The 16,260-nt window shown below is 44.9% G+C and overlaps 1 protein-coding gene across 2 annotated transcripts in view; it reads right to left on the reverse strand.

Moving 5' to 3' along the window:
- Window positions 1-467: 467 nt before the first annotated feature.
- The window catches only part of FBH1 (F-box DNA helicase 1), a 1,264,666-nt gene continuing 1,248,873 nt past the window's right edge, over window positions 468-16,260 (reverse strand). For both annotated transcript variants that reach the window (XM_044088820.1, XM_044088821.1), the window contains one exon: window positions 468-1,628. In XM_044088820.1, coding sequence (XP_043944755.1) covers window positions 1,458-1,628 — 171 coding nt within the window. In that variant the 3' untranslated portion in view covers window positions 468-1,457. The remainder of the gene's footprint in view (window positions 1,629-16,260) is intronic.

The raw sequence follows: 16,260 nt of genomic DNA on the forward strand, positions 1-16,260 counted from the left end.
TAAAGACATGGAGGTAGGTGTGTGTGTGTGTGTGTGTGTGTGTGTGTGTGTGTGTGTGTGTGTGTGTGTGTGTGTGTGTGTGTGTGTGTGTGTGAGTGTGTGCCTTCAGTGAAGGTTGGGTGCCAGGCTGGCAACTCCACAGCACAAAAACCCCACTGCCAATCAATCTGTGGACCGGTGATCTGCTGTGGTGACCCCTAACCAGCAAAAGCCGAAAGACATTGCTTTTACAGGTTGAGAGGCATGAGACAATGAAATGCCATGGCTGTTCAAATTAATGTCCTGACTAGCACAAAAAACTGATTAGTAAAAATAATGGTTATTTGTAAAACTGACATAAGGTAGATGTGAAAATATTTTAAGTCTTACAGTTTACAATAACAGTAGGAAAGAAGGCACATTGTAACTACAATAAATTCAAATAATTTGTGTAACCTTGAGTAATACACAACATGAAAGCTTGTGACTCATCTCCATTAAACAGTACTTTAATAAACTGGTTTCATGAGCAACCATTACCAACATCTTTGTAAATAATTATTTTAGCACTTAACATGTTCATCATCAAAAGTGTATTTCACATTTACAGATAGGTACCTCTAATGTAATAATTATTAAATATAATTAATTACTGTAAAAACACTGATTTGACAGTCAACAGCATCAGTATGAAGTTGCATTCTTTTTTTCCTATAACCACTTTATTTTTTTCCTCCCATACAGCTGAGCATCACCAGACCCCAGTGCCTCTCCTTGGTCACTGATCCACTTCTTCTCAACTCCTTTGGACATACTCTGATTATCGATGGGGCCAGTTAAGAAATCAAGCCATCCTGGAATAGCATCATTCTGCTGCCAGCGGAGTAGTTTACTTTTGCCTGCTCTCCCTTTTACACTCGTCATAATTCAAGGATGGTGTCCAATGGGCCCTTTGGTTTTTTGGCCATATATGCACATGACAGCTGGAATCCTGCAGACTACAGTACCACAAAGATGTGTCTCAGAACATGCCTCCTCCAAATGAGCACAGCCATACTCTTATTAGCATCCCAAGATGCCCAAGCTGTTAACTGAACCCAGGTTGGCTGGACTGTAGTCATGGCTTCATCTCCCTACTCCACAGCAGTGACTTAATATTACAGTTACAGTCTTACTGCATGATCTACAATAAGTGCTTTAAAAACATATTAAACTTTGGTTGTAAAATATAAAAGCATGACTCCACTCTAAATTAGATAGCCTAAAGAGGCACACTTCCAGGTTAAAAATTACCTCTTTCTTCCACTCAATATGTTTAGAAAATACATCTTGCCAGTCACATATCACATGAGGAAAAGCTGGGTATGATGTTCTAAACAGCTGTTTGTGCATTTAGTCTTAAAAAATTAAAGTCTTCTTTTCATAGACATTACAAAAAAATGTTGCCAGTTCCAGAAATCTGAGTTTTATGTATGCTGTTAAAACAATGCATGCAGCATCAACATGTTCATTGGAAGCACCACATTTTCTTCTGTGTAAGGCATTGTCTTTACAGTTTCAGGAGATGTTCCTAAATACGTCATGGGGCCAATACGCTGTTCCACACATGATAAACATAATGGACCTCCAACATCTTCCCTTTTGTCACTCTGTCAAGTTAAAACCAAAAAGAAATATTAGGGCAATGACTAACAGTAGACATCAAACATACACTACAGATAAAGAGAGCAGAATGTTACTCTTTGGTGTCTATATCTAAATAGTTATTTATCACAATTATGTGCATAACACCTGCTGGAAAAAAAGACAACTGATTTATGAAGTACACATCCTTTTCTATATTAGATAGTGCAAAATAGCAAAATAACAGACGCTTCACCCTTTAACATCATACCCTGGGTTTCCTGTACATTAAAATAACTGCAAATAAATTATTAATTATGTACTTACCATAGGAAATTCAGCTCAGGGATCACGTCAGTCAACCTGCTAGACAGGGGCCCAGGGAAGTAAATATTGTGGGAAGAAATATCCAGGGAATTGTTATGGCTAGGCTTGTATAGGCACTAGGGCCAATAGCCTAGCACCAACCTATGAACCTATAGCTTGGTATCAGTGTTGTCCTCTTCTCATTCTGCTTCACTGATGGGGTTACAGAGCCGATCCTCGACTCCGACTGGGCCACCTCCCACAGATGTCAGCTTCCAAGCTCGAGCTCCTGCCGTACCCATAATCCTCCACCCCTAGCCCAACCTCCTCAGATCGAGTTTGATACTCCTATAAACAGGACAGAGAAAAAAGGAACCAAGAGCTCAACCTGGAACATAAGTTCCAACAAAGGCTTTTCCAGATCCTCTAGAACCAAAGCATTTCAGAGGGGATGGTTGGGGGGGAAGGTGAAGCAGAATGACAAAAGGACAAAACAAATACCAAGTTATGGCTTAAGTACATAACTAATACATCTGATGTTGTCCTCCTCATTTTACTTCACCAATAATTCAGAGTCCCCAGCCACATGATTTCTTGGGTGACCTCAAGGAAGGCTATGCCAAAGCACCAAGGAACCAAAGGATGTTCTGCTCCTGGACACCATATCTAACTTATAATGGGTCACGAAGGTATGAGACTTAGACCAGGTGGCTGCAGCATGAATGTCATCAATGGGAATTCTAGACGAAAAAGCCACTGATGCAGCAATGGATCTTGCTGAATGCACTTTTGGAGGACCAGGCAAGTTCAAACCATTCTTCTCATAAATAAAAGAAATGCAACTAGTAATCCACTTTGCTATTGTCACTTTTGATACTGCTTGACCTTTACGATTAGGTGAAAATGAGACAAAACTGCTCTGATTTTCTGAACTGTTTCGTCCTATGGAGGTAGAAATGTAGCTGTCTGTGAACATCTAAAGAATGTAGCAGGTATTCTCCTTTGCTGGAATAGTTAGGAAAAACTCTGGCAACTGAATGCATTGGTTTATATTAGCTGAAGTGGCGACCTTTGGCAAGAATGAAGGATTAGTACAGAGGGAAACCCTATCTTTGTGAAAAATTATGTAGGGAAGTTTGGATGAAAGAGCTTGTAATTTGGAGACCCTTTTCACTGAAGTAATGGCAACAAATAAAACGGACTTCCAGGATAAATACTTCAAATCACAATCATTAGCAGATTCAAATGGGCTTTGGGTCAAAGCTTGTAGAAAGACAGTCAAATCTCATGGAGGAGTTGGGTCTTTGGATGTGTAAGAAGAAAAATACCTTTCATAAAGGCTTTACATAACCTGGCTGAAGCATCACATCCCAATGTAATCCTGAATAGAAATTGGATATGGCTGCCAACTGGAGCTTAATGGTCGCAAAACTAGAACCTTGCTTATATAAAGATTCCAGAAAGGACAGAATCGAAGGAACAGGAGCTGAAAAATGGTCAACATGATTATTGGCGGCCCAAATAGAAAATCTTTTCCATTTACTCTTATACACCTTTTCAGTACATGCTTTCTGAGAAGTCAAAATGATAGCTTTGACTGGAGAAAAGAACCTGGACCTTCTAGCAATCATGGGAACAGGAGAAACTATGCGGTTAACTTGAGTCTGGGATGGAGTCCTAGTTTTGGCTGCAAAAAACAGTTCCGGTTTGGGTTCCAGTATTCACGGAGGATATTTGAGGTGAGACCAAAGAAAGAAGAACCATACCTGATGAGGCCAAAAAGGGGCAATGAGGATCACCATGCTCTTCAACTATTTGGCTTTCCTGGAGAAATTTCAGGATCAGAGGAAGAGGAGGGTAAGAATAAAGGAGAGCGGGAGGCCAACTGTTGAGCAAAGCATCTCTTGGGGAACTCCCTGAAGGAGGGATCAGAGCAAAGCAACTGCTGCATTTGCTGTTGCAAGGAGATGCAAAGAGGTTACAGCTGGGAAGACCCCAAAGGTAGAATATCTCATTTGTTATTGACTGATTGAGGGACCACTCATGGGGCATCTGTATAAATCTGCTGAGCCTGTCTGCTAACACACTGGATTTCCTTGGTACATGTATTGCAAGTAGAAAGCAGTTTGAAGAGATCGCCCATTCCCAGACTCTCATGGCATCTCTGCAGAGAGGGTATGAACGGATTTCTCTTTGCTTGCTGATGTACCACACTCTTGACATGTTGTCTGTGTGAATACCAATTGTCCCTGGCGGGAGAGCCTCCTGAAAGGCTTGCAATGATAAGAGGAAATCTCTCTTCTCTAGGACGTTGATATGCAAACTGGTATCTATCCGAGTCCATTTCCTTTGGACCAGTTTCCCCTGGAAATGCCCCCCCCCCCCACATGGGAAGCATCTGTGGTCACAGTGGCTGAAGGGGGGGGGGGGGAGTGAAAGGTTCTGCTGCTTGTCAGATCTGCCTGAATCCACCATTGCAGATGGGACCTGCAAATGTTTGTCAATCTGATAGGAACCGATAGGGGCTGATGCAGAACTAACCACTGAACAGATACTGTCCACAGAAGAATGCACATATAGTACCTGGCTAGAGGAACCAAGAGTAAAGCAGCTGCCACAGACCCCAGAGCTCATAGGATCAACCTGGCAGGAGGACATGGAAGATTCAGAATGGCTTGAACTTGAAGTTTCAATGTATCATTGCGATGCTGTGGCAAAGCAGCTATTTGGGTAATGGCATTCAGTTGGACTCCAATAAACTCCAAGGTCAGAACCAGCAGTGGCTGTGACTTGTCCAAGTTTAAGGTAATGCCTAGGAACTGGGACAACTGCTAAAGATAACCTCTGGCCCAAGAAAGGCGACATTGAGTGGGGGCAGTTAGAAGCCAATCGTCTAAGTAAGGGGAACACCTGAAACTCTTGCAGCCGGAGATGAGCTGCAACCACTGCCTTACATTTGGTAAACACCCAGGGAGTTTTGATGAGACCAAAGGGCAGGGCTCTGAATTGGAAGTGATTGGCTCCCAGGCAGAAGCACCTGTCTATTTTTATGTGATAGTATGTGTCCTTGAAATCCACAGAGCATATCCAATTGTCCTTCCTTAGCAATGGGAGGATGGACTGAACTGTTACCATCCAGAACTTGACTTTCTTCACATACAGGTCAACACTGCTTAGGTCCAAAATGGGATGTAGGTCCCCCGTTTTCTTTGGCACCAAAAAGAAACGAGAATAAGTTCCAGACCCTCACTGTTCAGTTGGGATCTCTTGGATGACTCTCTTTCACAGCAGTTTGATGATTTTGGTAACTGCCAACTTCCTCTGGCTGGGTGGAACATCAGGGAGTTTCTTTTGAATCTTTGAAGGGGCAGAGAAAAAGGAACACAGCAGCCTCTGGATATAATGCCTTGGACCCAAGCATTTGTTATCTGGGCCCAGGTGTTTGAGTGCAGAGAAGAACACCCCGAACTGCCTCCAGAGTCAGACAGTCAAGGCAGCACTTCAGCAGCACTGAAAGGGCTTGTTGGAAAAAGGTTCTCTGAAGCCCTGGCTTTGCAGGCCCCCTCTGCCTCTTGGGCGGCATCTCCCATTATAGCCTCCTCCTCTGGCTCTGGAGGAGTACTCTCCAAAAGGAACCTTGCGACTTATGGAACCAAGTTTTCTTAGCCCCTCCTTGATTCCTTGAGTAGGTTTGTTGAGGGGTGGAAAACTTAATCCCCATGGCAGACAAGGTATTACCTTCTTGCTCGCTGTGGGTCAGGGTATCCTTAACTGATGGTCCAAACAGTGAAGAACCATGAAAGGGGACAATGACAAAAGATGCCTTAAAGGGCTCTGCAAAATCACAAAGCCTCATGTAAGCATGTCGATGTATCTCAATGCTGGTACTGGCCACCCTTGAAGATCCTTCCGCTGCGTGGGAAACAAGCCTCAATGAAGAATTTGCTATGGAGGTAAGAGAGATCTTATCAAACTCCTCCATAGGCATGCACTCCTCAAAGGATTCAAAGAGTTCTTTATCCAAGTCCCTCAGAAGGCAAATAAAATGTGCTAGGTAATTGAGTGCCCTCAGCAAAAACGTTGCTGAGGCATAAGCTCGCTTCCCAAAACTGTCCATCACTCTGGACTCCCTGTTTAGTGGATGGACAGTTGTGCTCTGCTGGGCGAGCTCTTTCTTGGTAGCGACTGCCCCACCATAGCATCAACTGGGATGCCCTTACTCCAGAAAGTATGGTCCACCAGGGGAGAAAGAATTTTATCTGGTCGCTTAGGTACTGGTTTTATTGTGTCCAGCTCCTTCCAGACCTGATGGGCAACAAGGTCTATAAAAGCGTCCACTGGGGGGACTACCTAAGATGTAGATGGTCCAGCCCCGAAGGCCTCCAGGAATATGGATTCCTCTGAAGAGGGGTTTCTGGAAGACCAGCCACCTTTTAACTTCAAGATCTCTGCAAAAGGGACATCGTCCAGTGGTGATTTGGGAGATCCCTCTCCCTCACTGTAATCTTTTGCATGTCCTCTTCCGTGGGATCTCGTCAGTGGGATATTCAGGAGAGGAGTCAGAAGAAGAAGGGGGCCACCTCCAGTAGAACGGACTGGAGGTCCTTTGAGGCATGCTGACCCTGGACAGAAACAGTAGATCCAAGGCCCCAATCCAATGTAAGCCCATGGGGAGGAGCAGCAGTCAAAGGATCCGGCATTCTGCTAACAGAGAAGGCTTTTTCTATAACCTGGAAGGTCCTGGGGAGACACCACTGAATTCCCTAGAAGCCAAAGCTCACTAGTAAGATGGATGAATTCCACAAGAACCTAGACACCCAGACAGAACTGGACCTGCACTGTCAAGGGCCAGGGGGGGGGGGGGCAGATCCAAAAAACACTGGAGCTAAAACCTCTCCTTGGATCTGGCTGCAATATCCTGGATGCGGGATGCTCTCTGATCTGAAGATCTCAGAGCAGAGGCAGTCAAGTAACGGTCATGGTCAAGGAAGCAAGAGCCCTCTGATCTGACCCCAAATCCCTCGGAAGACTACTGCCCTGGGGTTCCGAAACCAAACATGGATTGGAGAAGGAAACACAGATTAGAGAAGGAAAAAGGAAGTAAATGGAACTGGTTTGGATCTACGATAGGAAGTAGATGAAGTACCCTGATCTGAATCTGGGCCTTGATGACTGATCTGACCATTTTGTCCACGTCGTCATACAGGCTCTGAGAGGATCTGGAGGAACAATACAATATGAGCAAATAAAAACGGCCAAGTTAAGTCCACAATTGCAAACCACAAAGCTTTTGGATTAATCCTTCCTCGGTGGTTTTAAAATAAACTTTTTGGAAGTAACTTGGCTGTTTTTATTTGCTCATACTGGATTGTTTCTATGAACAGCAAGTGCATTGCAGGCTTTAGTTTCTTCTAGACTAGGATCTGGAGGAAGCCACTGAAGATGGAAGAGAGAGCCTGGGGGTCAGCAAAATCTTCGAAGGTACTGTTGGAGAAACTGAAGTAACAGATCTCCCTGGAGGCCTAGAAGAGGACTGCAGATCCAGAGATCTATGAATCTGAAGGGGTGGAAGACTGCTTAGATCCAGGAACTTAGAATCTGGAGACTTAGAAGATGTCAAAGGCTCACTTGGAGTCGTTAAATCAACTAGATCTGCTGAAGCCAACATGGGCCTCAGCACCGATGTCCTTGGATCCGAAACCTTCAGAGCCTTGGCAGTAGGTTACAAAGATGCTCTGGACTCTTTATGATGCCTTTTCTTGGTCTCAGTCAAGCAAATCCTTGAAGGGGGGGGGGGGGGTTTAACCCTCTGCTGAAGAAGAAGAAAGAGGAACGGACATAAGGCCCTTCAAAATCAGCTTATTCTTCCTTTCCTGAATGGCTCTTGGCTTGAACCCCTCACAGATGCTGCAAGGGGAATCCAGTTGAGCCGGCCCTAAACAATAACTGCACCTACTGTGTGCATCCAAATGTAGAATTTTTCTCTTACACTTGGTGCATATTATAAATCCTGCAGACTTATCCATAGTACAGGAGAGAGAGAGAATTAACTATTTACTAGTAAAAATAATATATCTACAAGAAGAAAAAGAAGGGTCAAAGCTCAAAGAGAAAGGAGGAGACTAAGGACAGATAAAAAGAGCCCTAATGCACCTGATAAACTAAAATGAGAAGGGAGAAAGTTAAAAAAATATTAGTACACTTAGTTTAACTCACAAAAAAAGAGAGAACATATCAAAAAAACTAGACTTAACAGCTCGAGCGCTGGTAATCATGTCTGGATACACTGGCAGTAAACGAGATCTGAGGAGGTTGGGCTAGAGGCAGAGGGTTATGGGTAAGGGAGGAGCTCAAGCCTGGAAGCTGAAGTCTGTGGGAGGCAGCCGAGTCAGACTTGAGGATCGGATCTGTAACCCCTTCAGTGAAGCAGAATGAGAAGGACAACATCAGATGCCATATTACTATCAAATAACAAATACATGATTCATAAAATTCAGTTAGGAAGCCATATGCAAATTAGCCGAATGTAGTTACAAATATCTGTAAAGTAATGAGACATAGAGATATGCAAGGTAGCTCACCAACATGCCATATTTCTTGGCTCTTAAACAATCTAGCAATCCGCATCTGTTAATGATCAGCACAGTGCTGTACTCAGAAAGCTGATTAAATATTGCCCTATACAAATGCAGGGATATGATACAGCAGCAAAAATTTCATACATGTTGATAAAGGCAGACAAGACACAGGGCCAGATTCAATAAAGCTGACACTAAGTGTACACTGTTCTGAGTGAACAGACAACACAGGCATAACACACACCTTCTTCCTCTTAATTTTAGTTTTCCTACTGATAGTCTTGCAAGCTTTAAATATTGACAGGGGTCCATGAAGGTTACCACAAAGCGTAGACTACATCTACACTTAATGTAATCTTTCTGACTAGAAAAGAACAAAAAAATGTTATAATTTTACTGAATCCATATCTTGTAGATTTAGTGTACACTTGGTGTAGACGTTGTTGAATCTAGCCAATAATGTGGCTGCAACACTGCATATTTAGGCCATGAAAGTTCTGGCAATTCCAAGTAATACATCAGGCTGACCAATAAACTATTTCTTGATAATGTGGAGAAAACGTTGATGGGCACCATATGATGTCTGTGCTGAATGGACCTCACATCAAGCAGTGGGTTGTCCCTCTTAGTATTTGCCATAGTTGAAGTAGCATTCCATACCATAACCACAGGGACATTCTAGAAGTGTACAGGTGATACATATGGCAAATACATATACTAGATACAGTCCTCATTTGCAGGTTGCTGCATACGAAAACATCAAGCTCACACAGACCTTCTCAAGAATTATTAGATATTCTGCAAGCATTCCACAGTGTTGCAGGCTGCTAATAGTGTTTCTGGAGAGAAAGAAAATAGCAGCCATGAACAGGAACAATTTCCATTCCATTAATTGCCAGTTACTATGGAACGCAGATAACATAACAAAAATGCTTTCTGCATGGATCCCAGTAAACCCATAATGTATACAAAGAGCACACGAGTGGGCCATGGCTGCTATTCACCTAGGCCTACGTAGTGTAGGGATATTTACCAGGTAAGTATACATGCTACACCACAGGTGTATACAATAAGACAGTAAGTATCACTTGGCCCAACAGGGATCACACAATGTCTAAAGCATAATGTCTCTGTAGCTCACATCACCCAATGCAGCACTACAGTACAGTTGTGTACACTTACCATACATGTAGATGTTCGAGTGTATTCACTGTTGCAGTCATCACATTGGGGTTATCCCTGCCAGGGTAGCCCTCAGTCGGCCCGAATACCAGAGGCTTAGTATTTCAGTTGTCGTCACTCCAGGACTGACGTCAGGTTGTCAGTAGTATAAAATAAGGCAGCCGACACCATTACATCAGTTTTTCTTGCCCTGTCTGGAGCCCTCAAGAGGGAGCAAGGTTATGGTGGAAGAACACCAGCAGTAGAAAGTAAATACCAAAAATTCCTTGTAAGGAGAGAGAGAGAGAGAGAGAGAGAGGTAGAGAAAGAGAGACAGACAAGGGAGATGGAGAGAGGGAAACCAGGACTGCAACAGTGAATACACTCGAACATCTACATTTATGGTAAGTGTACACAACTGTACTATGTTCTTCATGTTCCACTGTTGCAGTCATCACATTTGGGTTGATTCCCAAAGCTGCAGAAAAGGGTGGAGACAATTAAGAAGACTGGGGGCTGCTGGCTAGGAAGCCCTGCAAGACTACGGTGGCAAAGCCTGCCCTGGATTTGGAGAAGATAGGCAGGTGGTAATGCTTGGTGAAGATATGAACTGATGTCCATGTTGCAGCCTCCAGGATGCCCCTGGTGGGGACCCCTCTGAGGAAAGCTGCAGAGGTGGAGGTTGCTCTGGTAGAACATGTCCTGACCCCCTTAGGGGGAGGTTTCCCATGTTGCTTGTAGCAGAAATTGATGCAGTGTGCTATCCACTTGGAAATGGTTTGTTTAGATATGGCTTTGCCCTCTGCTCCTGCAGCAAAGCTGACTAACTATTGATCAGTCTTTCTAAATGATTTAGTCCTATCTAGATAGAATTGGAGCTGTCTGTGTACATCTATTCTAGAGAGTGCAGTATCCTTTTTCCTCTTGTTTTGTGGGTTAGGGAAAAAAGTGGGCAAATGAATGGATTGGTTGAGAGCCACACTGGACACCACTTTTGGCATGAAGGATGGGTTAGTCCTGATGGAGACCCTGTCAGCATGGAAAGTGATGAAGGGCTCTACAGCCATTAGTGCTTGTAGCTCGGATAGTCTTCTTGCTGTAGTGATGGCCAGAAGCAAGGCTGTCTTCCATGAGAGAAACTTTAATTCTGCTGAAGCTGCTGGTTCAAAGGGGGGCAGGATGAGCTTTTCTAACACAAAGTTTAGGTCCCAAGCTGGGGTAGGTAATCTTCTGGGTGGCCTCAAGTTGTTAGCCCCTCTTAGCAACTGTTTGATGAGAGGGTGTGAGAAAAGAGGTGGCTCTGTGCTGAAATGAGCAGAGATAGCTGAGGCATTAATTTTAATAGAAGAAAAGGATAGACCCCTGTGTAATAGGTCAGCAAGGTAATCCAGGATGAGAGGTAGGGAGGGCTGTGCCGTCCCGGCTCCCTTAGCCTGGATCCAGGTGCAAAACCTTTTCCATTTGTCAGCATAGGACTTTCTAGTGCTAGGGTGTCTGGCCTCACGTATAACATCTAGAACCTGTTTGCTGAGATTGGCAGCTTGTGCAGTGGTCAGGGAATAAGCCAGGCTGCCAGAGTGAGGGTCTTTAACTGGGGATGCATGAATTCCCCTTCCCCTTGGGTCAGGAGTGTTGGGATCTGAGGGAGATGCCATGGTGGCAGAGGTGACAGGCTGCACAGCAGTGGGTACCAGTGCTGGAGTGGCCAATCTGGGGCAATCAGGATTGCCCTTGGTCTTTCCTCCCTTATTTTGAGCAGTACCCTTGTAATGAGCGGTAGTGGGGGAAATGCATAGACCGAGAGGTTGACCCACTGGAAGGATAGAGCATCCACTTTCCAGGCCTTGCAGTGAGGCTCCCTGGTGCAGAACTTGCTGAGCTGATGGCTGGAGTGGGAAGCAAAGAGGTCGACCTTCGGGGTGCCCTATTTCTGGGTTACAAGGGTGAAGGTTCTTGGGTCTAACTGCCACTTGTGTGGGTCCAGAAGATTTCTGCTTAAGTTGTCTGCCAGAGAGTTTAGAGAGCCTGGCAGGAATTGTGCTAACAGGTGTAGTTGCATGGATGAGGCCATGTGCCAAAGGGTCATGGTGGGCCTTCAGAGAGGGTACGAGTTAGTCCCTCCCTGCTTGTTGATATACCACATCACAGTGGCAGTTTCTGTTTTGATCAGTAGAGCCCCCGGGAAGAGGAGGGGTCTGAAAGGTTGACGTGTAGATGTATTTGATGTGGGCTGCCGTTCAGGTGTGCACCCCAGGCATAGTCTAATGCTTCGGTGGTGAGGGCTTGGCGGCGTGGGGTTGTGAAAAGGGTAGTCCCTTGCTGTGGAAGCATGCTGCTGCCCACCAAAGAAAATCTTTCCTTAAACAAGGTATCACTAGTATAAGAGTTTCCAGGTCTTGAGAGTGTTGACATCAAAGGTTTCTTAGGTACCATTGTAGTTTCCTCATATTCAGTCTAGCATATGGAATGAGTAGAATGCAATAAGCCATGAACCCCAGAGCTTGCAGGATTTTCCTTCCGGATAACTGGAGTCTGGTTGCTAGTTGAGAGAAATAGTCTGTCAGGTAGGTTTGCTTTTCTGGTGTAAGGAATGCCATCTGAGATGCTGGGTTTAGGCTTGCTCCCAGGAATATAATTTTTTGGGTGGGTACTAGTTTGGATTTCTTTCCGTTGACTGTATACCCTAGGGAGGCCAGTAGGTCCTTTACAAAGGCCAGGCACTTGAGCAGCTTTTCCTGACTGTTTGCCTGAATTAGGCAGTCGCCTAAGTATGGGTAAATTTGAATATTTCTTTGCCTGCAAAAAGCAATGGCGGGAGCCAGACATTTTGTGTAAACTCTGGGAACAGTGGCTAAGGCAAAGGGAAGCGCAAAGAATTGAAAGTGCAGTGATTCTGCCCTGAAATGTAAATATTTCCTGCATGATTCCCTAATTGGGATGAGTAGGTAGGCCTCTTTTAGGTCTAGGGTGGCTGACCAAGCATTCTTGGAGAGCATAAATAGTAGTTGCTGGAGAGTGAGCATTCTGCATTTTGGTATCACTAGAAAGGTGTTTAGAATGGACAGACTGAGGATGGGGCGCCAGGTGCCCTCTTTTCTGGGTACCAGGAAGAGTCTGGAGTACAAACCTTGGCCTACCTGTTCTGTAGGAATGTGCCCTATTGCCCTCATAGAGAGCAGCAAATGGACTTGCTGTTTGGTCTCTGCCCACTGGTTTGGGTGAAGATCTGAGAGCCCTTTTGGGGTTGGTAGAGTGTGGAAATAAAATCTGTATCCCTGGGACACTATGTTGAGGACCCAGCGGTCGTTGGTAATGGTGGCCCAGGTGCTTGCATGGATAGAGTATTTTCCTTCTAGGGGCAAGTGCAGGTGGGCAGAGGGAGGGGGTGGAAAGTACAGTTTTGTACCTACCATAAATGTAGATGTCCGAGAGACATGCAACTGCAGTCATAACATGTGGGTTGTCCTGCCTCAGGCAGCCCTTGGTCGGCCGGATTCCAAAGTCTGGGTCCGACGTCGGCTGATGTCGCATTTCTCTCCGACGTCAGAGTGGCTGGAGTATATAAGTATCAGCCGACGCCATTTTCTTCAGTGTTTCATGCCCCAGATGCCAGGTGCCCTCCAAGGAAGGCTGTAATCAAATTGGAAGACAAAAACAGGATTCCAAACAAATACATGAGCAATAAAACAAATACACCATAACAGATATCCCCAGCTAAGAGTGAGGGGGATAGGAGTGGACCCTAAGCATAGAGGGGTATGGAGGGAGGGAAAACCCGACTGCAGTTGCATGTCTCGGACATCTACATTTATGGTAGGTACAAAACTGTACTATGTCCTTCAAGAATGCAACTGCAGTCATAACATGTGGGTAGAATACCATAGCTTAGCTGGGGGAGGAGGTATGCTCTAGGAAAGAGATGGTGTGGCAATCAAACCCTGCTGGACTGCCGAAGCAAAGCCTGCTCTGGATCTGGACTATAGGGGGAGATTGTAGTGTTTTGAGAATGTATGCACGGAGCTCCATGTAGCAGCTTCTAGAATGTCCTTTGTAGGCACCCCTCTTAAAAATGCTGTAGAGGTGGCTGTAGCTCTGGTGGAATGTGATCTGACATAGGCTGGAACAGTCTTTCCATGAAAGGAATAACAGAATCTGATGCAATGTCCAATCCATTTAGAAATAGTCTGTTTTGAAATTGCTTTTCCTTGGACTGCAGGGGCGTAAGCTACAAAAAGCTGTTCAGTCTTCCTACTGGCCTTGGTTCTGTCCAGGTAGTATCGAAGTTGTCTATGAATGTCCAAGGTATGTAAAAGCCTTTCCCCCTTATTCTCAGGATTGGGGAAGAAGGCAGGCAGATGAATGGCTTGATTTAGAGAAACCCTAGATACCACCTTTGGCATAAAGGTAGGGTTGGTCCCAATGAAACCCTGTCTCTGTGGAAAATAATAAAGGGTGGTATTGCCATTAGGGCCTGTAGTTCCGAAACCCTTCTTGCTGAGGTAATTGCCAACAGGAAGGCTGTTTTCCATGAGAGAAATTGCAAGTCAACTGAAGCTGCTGGCTCAAAAGGAGGTAGAGTCAGTTTTTCTAAGACAAAATTGAGGTCCCAGGCTGGCACTGGGGCCTTTCTTGGTGGCTTAATGTTCTTGATTCCCTGAGGAATTGTCTTAGTAAGGGGTGAAAAAAACAGGAGGATCAGTGTTGTATCTAGCTGAAATAGCAGATGCATGTATTTTTATTGAAGAATATGAGAGGCCACTCTGTAACATATCTGCCAAATATTCCAAGATAAGTGGGATGTTCAGTAATGAAGCATCATGCCCTTTGCTGGTATTCCAATTGCTGAATCTTTTCCACTTTGCTAAGTAGACCTTTCTGGTGGACGGTCTTCGAGCCTCTGTTAGTATCCGCTGAACTTCCTTGGAGGGAGGTAAGTTGAATTTATTTATGGGATCTCCCAGGCTGTTAGCTGCAGAGTCTGAAGGTTTGGATGCAGTGTTTCGAAATTGTGCCGAGTCAAAAGTAGAGGCCACTGAGGGAGGGCCCACCTCCTGGTGTGACATATGCTCCGTAGTAGTGGGTACCAGTGTTGTCTTGGCCAATCTGGAGCTATTATGATTCCCTTGGGCTTCTCTGCCTTGATCTTTAGTAATACTGAGGTCATCAGTGGCAGAGGTGGAAATGCATAGATTGCTAGGGAGTTCCAGTTGAATGAGAGGGCATCTATTTTCCAAGCTTTTGAATGGTATGTCCTTGTGCAAAATTTCGGTAGAAGATGGTTGAGGTGAGAGGCAAATAGGTCCACTTCTGGCTTGCCCCATGTCGAAGTGAGTTGTCTGAAGGCCTTCGATGTAACCTCCACTCGTGTGGATCTGTGAAATTCCTGCTTAGGCTGTCCGCCAACACATTGTCTTTTCCTGGAACAAACTGGGATTGTAACTGGATGTTTAGGCTCAGTGATTTCTCCCAAAGCTGCATTGTCAGTCTGCAAAGGGGGTAAGAGTGGGTGCCCCCCTGCTTGTTTATGTACCACATCACAGTGGTGTTGTCTGTCCATATCATTAAATGGCCTTGCTGGAGTTGGCGTTGAAAAGCCTCGATGGCATGCATTACTGCCAGCATTTCCTTTTGGTTTATATGCAGATGTGTTTCCTTTGGAGACCATTGTCCTTGTATACACCTGCCTTCCATGTGCGCCCCCCATCCAAGGTCTGAGGCGTCTGTAGTCATGGTCTGCGTTATCTGTGGTTTTTTGAATGACATACCTGTGTTTTCCTGGCTTACCGAGGCCCACCATAGGAATTCCTTTTGTAGGCATGGAATGAGTGGTATAATTGTCTCCAAGTTGTTGCTGTGTTGAGACCAAATGCTTTTTAGGTACCATTGAAGCTTTCTCATGTGGAGTTTTGCTAATGGAACCAGTAGAATGCAGGATGCCATGTAACCCAGGGCCTGTAGGAATTTCCTTACGGTCATCTGGGTGAGTTTTGCTAAACCTTTGAAGTAATGAGTTAACTTCTCTTGCTTGTCTTCTGTCAGGTAAGCCATCTGAGAGGCTGTGTCTAGTTTGGCTCCTAAGAAGATTATTTGCTGGGATGGCTGCAGTCTTGACTTTTGAAAGTTGACTGTGTATCCCAGAGCTTGAAGTAATCGTATGACATAATCCAGGTTTTTTGTCAACATCAATTTGTCGTCCGCTTGTATGAGGCAGTCGTCCAGGTGCGGGTAAATTTGTATACCCTGGAGCCTGCAATGAGCAATTACTGAAGCCAGGCATTTTGTAAATACTCTGGGCGCAGTAGATAAGCCAAATGGCAATGCTGAGAATTGATAATGCTCTGGCCCTGCAAGAAATCTGAGGTATCTTCTGCAGCTGTGTCTGATAGGGACATGCAGGTATGCCTCCTTGAGGTCCAGAGTAATCAGCCACGACTCCTTGCCCAGCATGGGAAGGAGTTGCTGTAGAGTCAGCATTTTGAACTTTGGTACTATGAGAAAGGTGTTTAATGCGGACAAGTCCAGTATTGGTCTCCATTGAGATTCTTTTCTTGGAACAAGGAACAGTCTTGAGTAAAACCCCTGGTCTTATTCTTGTTGTGGAACTCTTTCTATT

The sequence above is a fragment of the Protopterus annectens genome, chromosome 11.part0, assembly GCF_019279795.1.
Source record: "Protopterus annectens isolate FY-2018-M chromosome 11.part0, PAN1.0, whole genome shotgun sequence".
In the NCBI taxonomy this organism is placed as follows: Eukaryota; Metazoa; Chordata; order Ceratodontiformes; family Protopteridae; genus Protopterus; species Protopterus annectens.